General features: G+C 35.0%; 1 protein-coding gene across 2 annotated transcripts in view; it reads right to left on the bottom strand.

Moving 5' to 3' along the window:
* CCSER1 (coiled-coil serine rich protein 1) overlaps positions 1-17,222 on the bottom strand; it is an 854,890-nt gene that overhangs the window by 268,410 nt on the left and 569,258 nt on the right. For both annotated transcript variants that reach the window (XM_047091177.1, XM_047091178.1), the window contains exon 8: positions 3,224-3,307. In XM_047091177.1, the coding sequence (XP_046947133.1) occupies positions 3,224-3,307 (84 nt within the window). The remainder of the gene's footprint in view (positions 1-3,223; positions 3,308-17,222) is intronic.

The raw sequence follows: 17,222 nt of genomic DNA, 5'->3' as shown, positions 1-17,222 counted from the left end.
TTATTTTTGTTTTTCTTCTTCTTAAAGATAAACAGGAAGGAATAAATTCAGAGTATGATTACAAAATACATTCTTATTAGAAATGAAGTTAATAATGTGGATAATTTGCCCCAAAATCAATATATAATCTAAAATCAGAATTATTAGGTTTTCTTAGCATATTTATGCTTTGCAAAATCTACTAACCCAGAAAAAAAAGTGAAGTTAAACCAACATAATTCTGAAATCACAGAGTAAAAATGCTATTTAAAATGTGTATTTAGTGCCTGAAAAAAATATATAACTATGAAATATAACCATAAACATTAACATTTTGTGCTATGAACTAAATTGTGTCCCTCCCAAATTTGTATATTAAAACCCTAATCCCAGTGTGATGGTATTTGGAAATGGGGGTCTTGGGAGATGCTTCAGTTTCAATGAGGTCATGAGGGTATATGTAGCTCTCATGATGGGTTCGTGCCCATGTAAGAAAAAAGTTAGGACTCTCCTTCTTGTCCTCTCCATGCACATGCACTTAGCAAAGGCCATGTGAGCACAGAGTAGCCATCTGCAGCCAGGAAGAGAGCTGTCACCAGAACCCAACCATGTTAGCACCTTGATCTTGGACTTCTAGCCTCCAGAACTATGAGAAAATAAATTTTTTAAACCATCCAGTCTATGGCGTTTTGTACAGCAGCTCTAGCAGCCTAAAATGCAATGCAAAGGACTATTTATGTAATGGTCAAAGGAGAAGCCCATCCATTCAACCGAATTTTTTTTTTCTTCATTCAAACTGGGTATCAACAGATAGACATTAAACCTATAACATACAATTTTATTGGGGATTATAATAACTCTGAAGCAATGGTTCTCAATTCGGGAAAATTTTGCCCCCAGAAGACATTTTGCAATGCTTTCTCTCTCTCCCTCTCTGTCTGCCCTTCCTCTGCTCTCTCTCTCTCGCTCCCTCAAAATAAGTAAATAATTTTTTTAAAAAAAGTTAAAAAAAATCTTTTTGAGAGAGAGAGAGCTCATGGGAGCAGGGAGAGGGCCAGAGGGAGCAAGAGAGAGACAGCAGGCTCCCAAGTAGGCTCCAAAGTAGGCTCCACACTCAGTGCAGAATCCTGAAGTAGGGCTTGATCCCACGACCCTGGGATCATGACCAGAGCCATAATCAAGAGTCAAAAGCTCAACCAACTGAGCCACCCAGGCACTCCTCTGAAATGTTTTCAAATTCTTAAAGGTAGGTAGGTAAAGTATAAAAGTAAAGTTTAATGTCCACCTTGTCAAAATGTCACAAGTTATTTGTTATCAGGATCACAAGTGTGCTAGGACTTAATTTTTAATGCATCCAAGTGGGTTGTATAGCTTTTATGTGGTTATACCCTTCCTCTATGCTCCAAATCCAGTTTTGATGATGACCTTTTCTTTTCAGCAACATCTCTCCTTCTTTAAGTCCTTAAATCACTTACACACTTTCCTCTTCAGCTATAGTCCTCTTTTTAAAACAAACTTTGTTTTCAGAAGTTAACATTTTCTTATTTAAATATCCAAGATGGTTATGCAAACTACATAGCATAAAAATGGAACAAAAACAAAAACAAAACTCTTGCAAGTCATTTTACTAACTCAGCCAACAGAAGACTTTCTTTCTCGGATGCAGGGGCATTACATTACTTTAAGTATAATGATGTAATATTAGCTTTAGGAGTAATCATTTTCTTTCTCATTCCACTCAACAAATGAAGGTCTGATGTCTTGTATATGTTTTAAATTTAATCACAACTAATGTTAAGGGGAAAAAATGAATACTTCTTTCTGAGCTAATCCACCAAGAATAAGCATTCTGACAAAGGGAATAGATTTTCTGTTGTGTTAAAACTGATGATTATTTGCATCCATTAATATCTACATGATTTTCATTCAACTTAAATATTTTTTTGTCTACCACATAAACAAAGCTTGGTCACATAACATGTACCTCTGGAGTTATGTTAACTACAGAAATGTTTTCCTAATGTAATAAAATAAATTTACAGTAAATCTATTACTTATTTAGAAAAGGTAATTCCAAGTAACATAAGACATGTTCCTTTTGTCTGTAGTACTATTACTATTTTAAATACTGGTTTATAGGTTTTCTAAAGCAACAATAATAAGCTCATGAGGCCAATAACCAACATCAAGTCAATCATAACACAGTCCCAATAAAGGTCAGGTTTCAGTTAAAACATTATCTGTTGTCAAGAACCAATAAAATATGCTCTAAATCTGTCCCCTATTTCACTAATATGTTGAGAATTCTCAGAAGCTTGATGGTCTATAAAATCTGTTTTGTCATTTAATTGTATCAAATAATTAGGTAATATATCATTGTTAATGTAGTCAACTCTGACATCATCCTAAAGAATATAATTGGCTAGGATTTGTTTTTTCATCTTGATAACGAGTCAGGCTCTTTTATTGTTTAATGCTTCTTCATTTTACTAGTATTATTAAGAACTTTTGATGAATTAAAATTCCTTTCTCATTCCTCTCTTTTTCATTCTTATTTTACAGATCATTTTTTATTAAATTCAGAGTAAATTTTATTGCAAAATATTGTTAATATACATATATAAGTTGAAAACACATACTTAAGTAATGCACACTGCTGTTCTTGTTACCTACCAAATATATTTTCAGGTTATGAAGTTTAACTTAATAAATTTTGTATAATGTTGCATTTTAAAAACCCCTGAAAATATCAATAAACATTTAATATTTTGTGTAATTTTATATAATATAGATATCACATTAACAAAAATTAGGTTAATACATTTTTGGCAGCTTTATGAAAATAAAAAGTACAATCTATTTTTGTTTAAGATTTTTGAGTACTTTGCTTCATATTACATGATCATATCTCTAGGTAGAGCAGTATGAAGTCAAATCACACACTTTACAAAATAAAATATGACCTTAGTCTTTACAATTTTTGATAGATAAAACTAAAACGTCTAATCTTGGTTTAGTGATCTGTTTCTGGAATTATACAATGTTCAGTATAGATTAGAGACCATTCTATTTTTCAGATTTTCAAATCCTCACATCTGTAAGACTATAAAATTGATAATTAATCCGATTGAAGCATTAACAGTTTATACATAATATTATTGTTAACAAAAAAGTTGTTGGAGGGTTTATAGCAAATAACCTTGCAAGGAAAGTATGTTTGTGGGCCAATATTTTTATCACTTACCAGCTCTTCCTGAAGTTGGCAAATGAGTTCATCCCGCTCTTTCAGCTGCAGCTTCAGCATTGAGCATTCATCTTTCATTATATCCTATAAAAACATCAAAGAGACAGCATAATAGGCTTAGCCATTTCACTTTGCTCTTGATAAGGAAAGTCAGCTTCACACAGTGGGAGATAATTGCATATGACTAATGAAACTCAAATTTTCTACAGTCTGGTATTTTTCATAATATATTCTAAGTTGCAAGGTAAACAAGCTAATGCATCTGAAGATATTATTCTATATAATATACACAGGTATGTTTTTTTAATCAGTCTTTTTCTTTAATATCCATTTGTCCATTTCGTTGCCTAAGACAAACCAGTGAGTCATCCTAAAGTCTTTCCTCCCATTCTTGTGCATACATAATGAGTAGAAAAATGGCTGTCCTCTAAAAGAGATACTTTTACCTATAATTTGTTCCCCTGCTATAATTAAATATTAATTCCCAAACCAGTTACCAAGTTATGGTCTTTATCTTTGATGGTGTCTCTATAATACTAGTCCCTCTCACTAGAGCACTATCTTTGGGCATTTTCTTCTCACTGTGTGTGTATGCTCAGCCACAGCCTCTATGTACACGTACACAATACATACACATCCGTGGCCTATATTACTCTATGCCTATATTACTTCTAACTCTCAAATACAAATACTAAATCTAGACACATGTACCTTCCAAGCCTCAACTCATAAATAAAACTACTTACTGAGCATATACTCAGCAATGTCCCATAGACATTCCAGGGCAGCATTCGTCTCATCATTTTCCTCTACCTGAAAACTTGACTTCTACTTACTTCTCACATGTTTATATTTCCTAAAATAAGCAGGAAGCCATCCTATACTCTTAGTTTTTACTCACTCTGGCCAAATCTGATACCAAAGTCTTTAATCTCTATTTCCTTGATATTTCTTAGATGCACTCTTCTCTATCTTCATTGACTTACTCAAGGTGTCCATTGTTTCTTTCTGGCTTAATGCAGTGAATTTCTGAACCGATTTTTCTCTCTATCACCTTCCCTATCTGCTAGAGATATTTTCCTAAATGGCAATAAATTACATCCCTTCTTATTTAATAGCTAATCACCTCTTTCAGGAAAATAAAGAAGTCAAACACTCTTTAGCATAGTATATAGTGCCTTTCGTTATCTGCTACTTGCTTATTTCTGGAGCTTCAAAGTTTTTCATTTCCAACTTTCTTAGAACCATTGATCATTCCTACAGAACTGAAATACAAAATGTTTTATGTATCCTGCTTTACCCATACACAGGTCTGGACTATAAAGTCTTCTACACATGGCACCTCTCTATTCCCCACAATTTCTTGTGCTTTTAGAGACATTTCAAACATTGCTCCTTATTCCACTAGAAAGCTTCCCCTTGTTGGCTAAGACACCCTTGAGAGTAAGGGCATGTTCCATAGCATCTAAAACATATGTCATTTCATGCAATATTAATACTTCCAGTGTTGTTTGCTTGTTCCCCAGCCTCATTGGGCTTTTTGCCTCCTCCACTTCAGCAGATAGGCTATTTCATTAGCACCAAACACTGTAACTGATGTGCAATTACTCAAATACACATTTCCTTTCCATAAAATTACCAAATAAGAAATGTTTACATTAGGGGAATTCCCATTTCTTCTGAATCCGTTAACCTTATCTGAACTGACAAGGAGGAAAACAGCTAATGGCTTAGAAAAAATAGTACTTTTCATTCTGGTTTTCATGATGTTAATAATTTGTACTTCCTCTAAACTAAGTAATAACAAATGTATGATTTGAATTGACTAATATCTCCTTTCATCTGCTTGTAACCAGCTTGCCTGGGAGATGCTCATTACCTCTGTACCTTTCCTTTTGCACTATGCCTATTTCTTCCCTAAATCACAGGTTTTCATGGATAGAGTTTACACACATTGTTTTTAATACATATTTTAACAGATTTTAAATATTAACGAAAAGATGGCTTAGCTTGCCTCACAGCACAAAGGTAAAAACAGCAAACTTAAGAGGAAGGTAAGAGAATAATCAAGCTTCTTAGAATCAGAGATGTAGAATCAAATTCGTGGTACTTCAACTAAGTAGTCCTGTGACTGTGCTAGTCCTGTAACTTTTCTGTGGAGGTTGAAGATAACATCAGATGATAAACTACCTGATAGCAAAAACTGCATTGTATTAGTACTTATGTTCCCAAAGTCTTGCATAAGATCTCACTTAAGAAAAAGAACTCTTAACATAAAATAAAATGTTGTCACAAGTGAATTCTCCAGGAGACAAATACTGAGGTGTGGTTAAGGTTTATTTATAATAAAAGGTCCATTAGAGAGTAAACCCACATAAAAAGAAAAGAAGAATCAGACTTGGCTAGGGAGGAAGTTGGACCAAGACCCATACCTGACAAACCTCTGCCACCTAAACGAAGAGGTCCAGAGCCAAGGGTGCCTGTTAGAGGAATCCTGTATTGAGAGAATGTAGGCAGGCTCTTGTACCACTCCCTGTTCAGTCACTGGGGGCTCATGAAGGAGAACTAAATGTCCCCACACCTATATGGTCAACTAATCTTCAACAAAGCAGGAAAGTGTATCCAATGGAAAAAGTCTCTTCAACAAATGGTGTTGGGAAAACTGGACAGCAACTTGCAGAAGAATGAAACTGGACCAATTTCTTACACCATACACAAAAGTAAATTCAAAATGGATGAAAGACCTAAATGCGAGATAGGAAACCATCAAAATCCTAGAGGACAATACAGGCAGCAACCTCTTTGGCCTCAGGCACAGCAACTTCTTACTAGACATGTTGCCAAAGGCAAGGGAAACAAGCAAAAGTGAACTACTGGAACGTCATCAAGATAAAACCTTCTGCACAGCAAAGGAAACAATCAATGAAACTAAAAGGCAGCCTATGGAACAGGAGAAGATATCTGCAAACAACATATCTGACAAAGGGTTAGTATCCAAAATCTATAAAGAACCTATCAAACTCAATATCAATAAAACAAATAATCCAGTGAAGAAATGGGCAGAAGATATGAATAGACATTTGTCCAAAGAAGACATCCAGATGGCTAACAGACACATGAAAAGATGCTCCACATCACTCATCATCAGGGAGATACAAATCAAAACCATGATGAGATACCACCTCATACCTATCAGAATTGTTAAAAGTAACAACACAAGAAACAAGAAATGCTGGCAAGGATGTGGATAAAGGGGAGCTCTCTTACACTCTTGATGAGAATGCAAACTGGTACAGCCACTCTGGTAAACAGTAGAGAGGTTCCTCAGAAAGCTAAACAGAACCACTCTACGACCCAGCAGTTGTACTACTAGGTATTTACCTAAAGGATACAAAAATACTGCTTCGAACAGGCACATGCACACCAATATTTATAGCAGCATTATCAACAGTAGCCAAATTATGGAAATAGTCCAAATGTCCATCAACTCATGAATGATTAAAAAAGAAGTGGTGCATATATTCAATGGAAGATTACTAAGCCATCAAAAAGAATGAAATGTTGCCATTTGCAATGACATGGATAGAGCTAGAATGTATTTTGCTAAGCAAAATAAGTCAGTCAGGGAAAGACAATACCATATGATTTCACTTACATGTGGAATTTAAGAAACAAAACAGATGAATATGGGGGACAGAAAAAAAAGAGAGAGAAGCAAACATAAGAGATTCTTAACGATGGAGAACAAACTGAGGATTGATGAACAGGAGGGGGGTGGGGATGGGCTAAATGGGTGATGGGTTAAAAAGGGTACGTGTGTTGAGCACTGGGTGCTATCTATAGGAGAATAATCACTAAATTCTACTCCTTGAAACCAATATTACACTATATGTTAACTAACTAGAATTTCAATAAAAATTTGGAGAAAAATAAAAAGAGAACTAGATCTCAGCTGCTGTTACTTATTCATTGTCTCAGGTCATCCAGAGATGAGACTGACTTCAGCTAGAGAGCTGAGGCAGGCTCTAAAGGCAGGAGCTAACAGCCAGAGGCAGTCAGCTAACTGTAGGATTTGCACTTACTTCAGGAAGTGGTCCTTTACTGAAAGAGGATCTGGGCATCTGCCTGAATCTAATACAATTGTATTTTTTTTGTAGATTAATTATCAATAATATTTTTGTATATTAATTGTTTTATTAATTAATTTAAAATGGAAGATTTGTCAATATTGTGACTAATAGAATTGTAGAAAAAAATGGTTTTCCAAAAATATGCTCACTGAATATAATTCTCAGATGTTTTTTTCCCCCTGGGAAACTTTTTCAAGAAGTTCACAATCTCAGAGCTTTAAATCAGATAGGTGATAATATATCATTTGCATTTACTTATGGAATAACACATTAAATATTTATCATATGTTATCAGAAGCCAACTTTTATAAAAGCCTTCACTATGAATGACTGTGCAAATGAATCTTAGTTATCTAGACTTTCATTCTTAGTTGTTATATATACATGTGCCAATATTCACAGAAGTATTTGCTTAACAAACAAAATAAAAAGTCCTTGAACACACCTACTCTTAGGGGAAAACTAATAGCAATATTCCCTCAATATTCTCACTGTATTTGCAAATTTGTGGAATGTATTTGGCAGGATGATCTACTGAGTTAGAAATCATATTGATTGTAGAATTAGCTGGATTTTAACATTCTTGATTTTTCAAATGAGGTTATTTCATTAACCTGTAGGCTAATGTAACCAGTTTAAGCTTGTGCTTATTTAAATGTATATTTCTCATTCATAAACTATATGCTTTAATAATTATGACATCTTCTGTTTCTCATTCAAGCATAATTAATTTTTAGGACTATAATTCAATTCCATTATTTCTAAATTCAGTAATTATTTATAAATGTGGAACTCATAGTGTGGTAGATTAAAGGTGTCTACAAATCATTTTTTTACTATTCCTACTGAAAGATGGAGGCCAATGCCCTCTCCTTGGATCTGGACTGGTTTTGTTGTTTGACCAATGAATACTACGGAATTAAGTCCACATGACTTTCAAGACTAGATAAGGTCAGCTTCCAGGACTGCTCAGTTAGAATGCTCCTTTGTCAGGTTACTTCCTTGCAGAAAGAAACTAACCTAGCCATGCTAAAAAGTAAAAACACATGTACTTCTGTTAACAGCCCCCTATCAGCTTCAAAAAGACACCCAGCTTTAATCGCCAGCCATCAGAGTGAGCCATCTTGCACATCTAGCTCAGTGGAGTCTTCAGGTGACTGAAGCTCACAACCAATTGCCTAACTTAAATTACTCCCAAATTCCTGACTTGCAAAATCATAAACAAAATAAGATTATCATTTTAAGCCATTAATTTTTGGATGATTTGTTATAGATACCACAAGCACATGTGGATAAACTCTGAATTATTATAATTAGAATTAGTATAAATTATGGCTCATTATAGTTGTATAAAAATGTATGCAGCTAATTTTGAAATATTTTGTGATTTAATTTATGATTTTTGTGATTTAAAGTTATAGTTTAAATAGTGTAATTTTCACATAGCTCATTTTATGCATGAAATGAACATTTATGTCATCATTGCATAAGTTACTAGAGAATCAGACATATAGATATAAAAACAGCTTACAAATTATCTTATTCTTGTACTTTTATTTGATAAATTTGGAAAGTCACAGCCAGATACATAGATATTTGGGTAATTTGTCCCAAATTCAGTTAGCCAACTCTAGTACCATACATCCTATAATTTATTTTGCCTAGAATTAGAATCAACTCATTGTTTTAGACTATTGTATAAACAAATTAAGTACCAAAAAATAAAAGGCAAGTAGAATCTGTAAATCACTTTGAAAATGATCTTATGCTAAAATTAGAAATATAGGTTTAAAAAATCACATAATTTCTAACTCATAAACCTCACATAATTCCTCAAGTAAAATCATTAATGTAATTCTTGGCTACTAGTTACAAAAACATGTCAAAATTTGTATTGAATCATCATGACTCTTTCTATTTATAGACCTCTGGTCTTCTCTCTGAAGGGCTTTATGATTTACGAGTTATTTCCTAATTCTTATAAATAAAAAGGTCAAAAGATTTTTAAAAAATAAAGGAAACAGACAACTCTATCAGAGTAAAAAAGGACAAAATGTTATAAGTGGAAAAAGAGAAGAAATAAATAGGAATATGGTAGGAGCGAACAGCAGGGTAGAGGTTAGAAAACACAAAAATGTATAATAACCAACAATGTATTTTGCAGCTCTACCAAAATAACTGACCTCAAATGATTCTTATGTGTTTTTTTAAAGGATTTTAAATCATTTTTTAAAATTAATTAATTTGGGGGGGGAGTGTGTGTGTGTGTGTGTGTGTGTGTGTACGTGCCCATTCACAGGGGAGGGGGGCAGAGAGGGAGAGAGAGAGAATCCCAAGTAGGCTCCTTGCTGTCAGCACAGAGCCTGATATAGGTCCTGAACCCACAAGCTGTGAGACCATGACCTTAGCTGAAATCCAGAGTCAGACACTAACCAAATGAGCCACCCAAGTGCCCCTGATTCTTGGGTTAACTGAGTTCTAAAGCAGCATACTACCTGTAATATCTGAATAACTAGTGAAATAAAGCAGTGTAGGTACATAATCATCTAAACAGGACCATAAGAGGAACTGTTTTTAAATACTGAAAACAAAGTGACGTGACCAACTCTTGGTTTCAGCTCAAGTCATGATCTCACAGTTTGAGTTCAGGCCCCACATCAGGCTCTGTGCTGGGAGCATGGAGCCTACTTGGGATTCTCTCTCTCCCTCTCTCTCTGCCCCTCCCCTGCTCATGCTGTGTCCATCTCCCTCTAATAAACAAACAAACAAACAAATAAATAAATAAATAAAGCCAATAAAAACACCACTCTAATTCTTTATTTAGTTTAAAATATACCAAAACATTGGTTTGTGAGCATAAGTCATTCCAGAAACAATCTTATAATCTAAAGCACTTCGAAGCAAATTTCAAGAACCATTGGCTCAGTTGTGATCATGTGACATTTAGTGTCATGTACTACTCGTATTGTAAGACATTGCTCATTTATCAAGTAAAAATTTATTAGAAATGTTGGCTTGTCTTGCAGAACACTCACCAAACAAGTTACTCGAAATCTAAGGTTTTACCATAATTGAAAAAAAATCATAAATCATTTCAGTATCAATAATTGCTAAATGATAAAAAGTTTCTTTTTACATTCAATTGAAAAGATTCTAGATTTGACTTTATACAGTCACTTAAGAGATGAACTAACATTTCATTGATTTATAGTGTTTTTCTCCTAAATATTGTTTTCATAGAAATATAAAAATAGAAAAGGCATAGTAGGTGTTCAAAGTGAATATCTTAGAAATGTATATTTTAGCATATACAAATCAGGAAACAGCATTATCCATTGACACAGTGGTATATTGGCTGTGATTTTCAAGCAATCAAAGAAAAGGCTCCTTGGATATTGGCATAATCTTTTCATTTGGAAGTCTACTCTTATTCCTAATGATCTTTATCACTCAAAAGATAATGATGACCATATCTGATACTTGTAAAACACTTTAATTTACAGAATTTCTTTTTGCTATCAGAATATTTCTTGACCAGTTATTGGACAAAAATCATACATTTCTATGATAAGTAAGGGCTTTAGGCATAAAAATGAGGCAGAAAAAGCAATTACAGCAAAGGTCAAACAAAAGGAAACCATTAATAATAATACTAAGACCCTTAAGCTGTGCTCAATAACCTCTCAACCAAATTCATTGTAATCCTACATTTTTTGGAATCCTTAAAAAATTAGACTCACTGAGAAATGTGCTGAGATGTTAAATAGTTCTATGACACAATGGGCTTGTCATTTCTAAGTTCTTATAGTCCTATTAGGTTCACTTTCTTGCATTAATTACAGCCCATTGACAAGTCCTTGAGACAGGCAGAGTGGCCTTCCTCTAGGAACTCGGCTGCCTCCAGGATGACACTTTGCTAAGGGCAAAAGGCAATCTTAGCTTAACATTATCCCAACCTTCCAGGACTCTGTAAGTCTACTTTAACATATAAAAATTCCTTTGGAAACCTCCTTTATCTCTACCAGCCAAATATATGTTAGCAATCATCCTCCAAGCATATGGCCCACTAATATACATCTGAATGGTCTCCTGACTAAAGTTTTATTAAACAATAATAAATTATCTTTTCCTAACAATCTAGCCTCCTCAAGGTCCTGGAAACCTTGCTTCGAAAATTGCTTACAGACTTAAGCTACCCTCACCCCCTCCTAACTTAAAAGTATATAATCGGGGCACCTGGGTGGCTCAGTGGGTTGAGTGTCTGACTTTGGCTCAGGTCATGATCTCCATGGTTCCTGAGTTCGAGCCCCGCATTGGGCTCTGTGCCAACAGCTCAGAGCCTGGAGCCTGCTTCAGATTCTGTCTCCCTCTCTCTCTCTACCCCTCCTCCACTCACCCTCTGTCTTTCTCTGTCTCTCAAAAATAAATAAACATTAAAAAAATTTTTTTTAAGTATATAATCAGTCACCAGTGAAATCCTAGTGCAGCTCTTCCACCCACGATTCCTGTCCTTTAATAAAACCACTTTTTGCAACAAAAACATCTCAAGAATTCTTTCTTGACCATTTGGTCTGAAACCCAACATTTCCACATCAATGATCCTTATAAAAACTATTCAAAGTTTTCACTATTTTGTTATTTGTTTCATCCAGGAAATTTTTGATTAAAAGTAAAATAAAAAACAAACATTTGTGTTTCATTTTCTAAAGACTTCTTAAAGTGATTGTATTTTGTAGGCATAAAGATAAAAAAAAAAAAAAAAGTTTCCTAGCATCATAGAATAAGTTAGTAGGCATGACCAATTAGTTTCCTGATCTGCTAAATCCGTGGATTTCATCAAAATCAATTATGAACTATACTTAAGACATAAATGTCTTATAAACTCATCAGCAATCATCTTCTCAAAAAAGAAAGCCAACAAGTGGTAAAGTAATATTAATTTATATTGCCCCATTGAACTTGCTTGGTACAAAATTCTTGGGGGAAAAATATCCTTAGGAGATCTTAAGATTTTCTGATACCAGCATTTTTTTCCCTCACAGAAAACAGATATAATTGGTACGTTATACCTGTATTTTTTAAATAAGGTAGGTGATTGTGACCCTTCCCACAATGTAGACTTTACAAGAAAGAAAACTGAAATGGGTTAGAAATATGCTGTTAAACATTCCTGTTATGAAGTCACACTTGCTTCCTTTTCATGTTTTAAATAAGAAATAGGGAACCTCTTATCCCTGAACATCCTGAATGAATTAAGAGAATTACGTTTGAACACAACTATAAGCTTAGTTTCTGAGAAGGAAAAGTAATCAAAGACAGCAAACATATGCCATTCCCCACTTAGAAGTGTCTAACAAAGTTGTGTTATTTTTGTTTTGTTTAAATGCTATCCTGACCCAGTTTTGAGGCTTTGGTTAGAGGACATTTAGTTAGACACCCTTCTTGAACAACTAATTAAGTCCACATTCCAAATACTTCTCTTATTGGGCCCTCACATTTCAGGGTCATTACATACCAGCCCTACAGAATGAGGTACCAGGTAACTAGGGATAGCCTCTGGGGCCTCTTTCCCCAGAGTTCTTGAAATTATTGAAATTAACCAATCCTCAGAGAGCCCTAGAAATCTAGCTAACCCCATGCTGTTTGCCATACATAAATTGCCCCCTACAGCTGAAGTTTGCTGTTACTCTGCAGCCTGAGGGCAACTTCCTGCATGGTCCTGTTTAGAGGCCTTCTCTCCTAGGGAAGTGTAAGTAATGGAGGTCTGCATTTCAGGAGTGTCCGTGTGTGGTGTCTCTCCATTAAAAGAATCTTTAAATCTCATAAAACACAGTGCCTGCAGGGCATGCTGCAGGTAGTGGGCACCATTCTGCCATTCTCCCAGGACAAAGGAACTGAGCCACCTCCTGGGCCCCGGTCATTTATATGCCCTTCAGACAGGGAGGAAGGGCAGTGGGAATAAAATCAATATATTATATCCTGCTTTATAGAGTGCTGAATTGTGACAATAATGAAGAATACAGAATAAGTAATGTTTCAGGATGTTTTTCAAGGATTCTAGCAGACTTGTAGAAGTCTGGGGAAGAGAAAAAGCAGAAAGCTAGGAATTGTGCATAATGTGACTCAATTTAAGCAGTGGTTTCAGGCAGTCTGGGAGGTCAGGAAATTAAGTTGCAAAAAAGCAATGAATATTAGCTGATGCTACAGATCACAGCTACAAAATATAAATCTGTATTGGACAGTAAGGAAAGGAAATAAGGTCATGCTTTGTTCTTTTTTAGAGCACTAATGGATAGCAACAGCATACACAGTGGTATCTTCAAATACTCATTATATGTACATTGTAAAACAGGAATCTTTGAAGATGGCATATACATGAATTTGGAATAAGTAGCTTTTCAATTTATGAAATAGATATACTTTTGAATGCCTGCTTATGTAGTGAATGCCTGAATACTGTACCCAACTATATAATTAACTTCCATGATAAAACAAAAATTTTGGCTTTAAGATTCTATAAATTAAAGTTAAGAGGACTGAGAAGTTTTAGGTTATCATTAAACAACACTAAACTATCCTAAGAACTATTATCTAATAATAGGAAAAAAAAACTATCAATCGAACAGTGTTTTTCCTGTTACCTGTTGCTATCTCTCTTTCAGGATAGAGAAGATCGTATTTGAGTGTTGTGTCACAGTTTAGCTGTGTGACCTGGCACAAATCAATTACTGATAACAAAACTACAATTAGTTGAAATTCTGAAATAATCCCAAATGTTTTGCATACATCATCAGTGGATACTCATCTTTTTACCAGGAAGGTGGTATTAAGCACATTTTTCAAGGTCTTAGCAATTTTCCTATACTAAAAAACAATGACCAAAATAAATCCAAGTCTGCATTAACACAAAACCACTGTATCTCAGTAGTAGTATGTACTACTTTGGAGAGCTTCAATTTTCTTCATAAAAGGAGGTTCATGGTATGTATTTTTTCCCACAATGATTCATTCAAGTACGTATAAGGGAAACAGCCACAATTAGGCATAGTAGGTAGACTGTCTAAAACAGCGCCCCCAAATTTGTCCTGCTCTTATCTCTAGGATCTATGAATATGGTATCACTCAGGTGGTTATTATGTTCTATAGTACAGTTGACCTTAAAATAGGGAAATGATCTGGGTGGGCCCAGTCATATGAAGCAGAAGTCGGATATATTTCAAGCGTGGTAAGGATTTGACTCACTATGTTTTGATAATTGAAAGGGCTGTGTGAGAAGGGATATCAGAAGGAGATGAGAGAAACAGCCAGCAAAGAAATGGAACCTCAAACCTTCAATATCAAGGAAGTGAATTCTTCCAAAATCAGGGATGGACTGGAAAGACCTCCTAAGCTCCTGATTAGAACAGCTGAATGAGACCTTAATTTCAGCTTTGTGAGACTCTGATAAAAGACTTGTGTTTTTTTAAGTCAGCAAGTTACATACACAAATACAGAGACTAAGGTAATAGAATTAGAGAAACCTTTCTTGAGAAAAAAAATATCTAACCAGAATCTCAATGTTCAGAAGAATTAGTAAATGATTAAAGAAATGGAAACATTTTCCAAGTAAATGCAGGATGATGGGAATTTCTGGAGTCAGAGGAAACCACTGCAAGAACTCAGGGAACAAGTATTTCAATACAATAGTGTGGAGAGATATACATTAGCAAGAAGATACAAATGAGGACCAAATCACAAAAGACATTTGTGCCATAATAATAAGTTGTTTTAATCAGAAGGCTTTAATGTATCAATAAAGAATTTTCATCCATGGAATTGTATGATCAGATTTACTTTTATGAAGCTTACAGTAAGTACACTATGGAGGATGTGCTGGATGAGACCAAGACCAGAGATAGGAGGCTGATTTAATAATCTGGGAAGGAAACTATTAGTACTTAAACTAAGATGTGGGGAGCAACTGGGTTGTTCAGTCAGTTAAGCACTGAACTTCAGTTCAGGTCATGATCTCACTGTTCATGACTAAGTGCCCATCAGCCCCTCTGCTGTCAGCACAAAGCCCGCTTTGGATCCTCTGTCTCCCTCTCTCTGCTCCTCCCCTGATCATTCACTCTATCTTTCTCTAAATAGATAAATAAATAAATAAGCTAAAAATAAATAAACTAAAATGGGTCTGTGGGAGTAGATTCGAAAGCTTTTTAGAGGGTGGGCTCTACCAGATATGGGTGGCATAGGAGGGAAAAATGAGAGAAGAAAGAGTAAAGAATGATATAAAGTATCTGGCAGGTCTAATGGGGTTCACCCTTACGTTCACCGCAAGTGCCGTTCACTCCTGTTGAGAGCAAATCTAATTTGAGGTGGAAGAATTTCAGATGAAGAAAATATAATGAGTTTAATTTTAGTGTCCCTTGTAATAGCCAACTGAATAAATATAGTATGAACTATTGATGTAGGAAGGTACATCTTCTATCTTCAGAAGAAAGGTATCTGGTCAGGGAGTGAAGATTTGGGAATCACTGGAATATTGATGTAGTGGAAAATCAACAGCTGAAAGATGAAAAGAAGTGACTTTGGGAAACAAACAACCAAACAAACAAAACCTGAAAATGAACAGGTTGAAAACAAGAACAGAATGTGCCACGATAGCCAAGGCAGGGATTAACTTTAAGAAAGAGAGTGAGATCAATGGTGTTAGGTGCAATAGAGATAAAGTAAAGGAAGGACTTATCAAAAAGTAAGTCGTTATTGACTTTAACAAAGCAGTTCCAGGTGATGTGTTAGAAGCAGAATTCAGATTACAGTGGCTCAGAAGTCAACTGAAGATGTAGGAGAAGTAAGGAATTACCAACTATATAATTTTCAAAATATAACCTCATTCCAAGAAATGAGGAATAGTAGCTAATAGGATTGAGATGGTGTGTGTGTGGGTGTGTGCATGTGTGTGTGTGTGTGCGTGTGTGTGTGACAGAAAAGCTTGAACAGGTTTAAAGACTGATGAAAATGATTCAGTAAGCAAGGAGAAGTTAAAAATACAAGGGTAAGAAGGAATAATTAAGGGAAGGAAATCCTTCAAGTGTTAAGAAATGAGATTCACTACATAGAAGGAAGTATGAGCTTCCCATAGGCAGAGAAGTATCCATGAACATAAGGAAATGAAATAATCTTTTGTTGATAGTGCTTCAATGATAAAGGATTTTCTTTCTAAACAACTTTATGCAACACACTGCTAAGGATTGAATGTGTCCCCTCAAAATTCATATGTTGAAGTACTAATGCCTAGTACCTCAGAACGTGACCTTGTTTGGAAATGGAGTCACTGCAGATGTAATTGGTTAAAATCAGAAAATACTAGAATAGGGTAAGACCCTACTCCAACATGACTGACGTCTATAAAAAGGAGGAATTTGGACACAGAGATGCGTACAAGGAGAACACCATGTAAAGACTGGAGTTATGTTGTCACAAACCAAGGAACTACTAGAAGCTACGAAAGAGAGACCTGGAACAGATCTTTCCCTAGCAACTTCAAAGAAAATACAGCCTTGCTGACACTTTGGTCTCAGAATTCTAGCTTTCAGAACTGAGATAATACATTTCTGTTGTTTAAGCTATTCAGTTAGTGGTACTTTGTTACAGTAACCCTAAGAAATCAACACATAGACATAACATAGTTTTCAATTGCTACACCTTCTTACAGATTATATAAAAGTAACTGAGTTTATATATAATTTTTTAATAATTAACCAATGAGCAAATAGAAGGAAGTAGGAAAGGATGGAACAGAGAGTACATAAACCATGACCTTTCTCTACCATGTCTCTTAACTTCAAAGTTCTCCAAATGCTCACTTTTATTTCTAACATACGATA

The sequence above is a fragment of the Lynx rufus genome, unplaced genomic scaffold (assembly GCF_022079265.1).
Source record: "Lynx rufus isolate CCGP_SWC_20201006 ecotype Redwood Valley unplaced genomic scaffold, mLynRuf1.p SCAF_3, whole genome shotgun sequence".
Classification (NCBI taxonomy): Eukaryota; Metazoa; Chordata; class Mammalia; order Carnivora; family Felidae; genus Lynx; species Lynx rufus.
The sequence above is the reverse complement of the archived record's forward strand: the minus strand, read 5'-3'. Positions and strand labels throughout refer to the sequence as shown.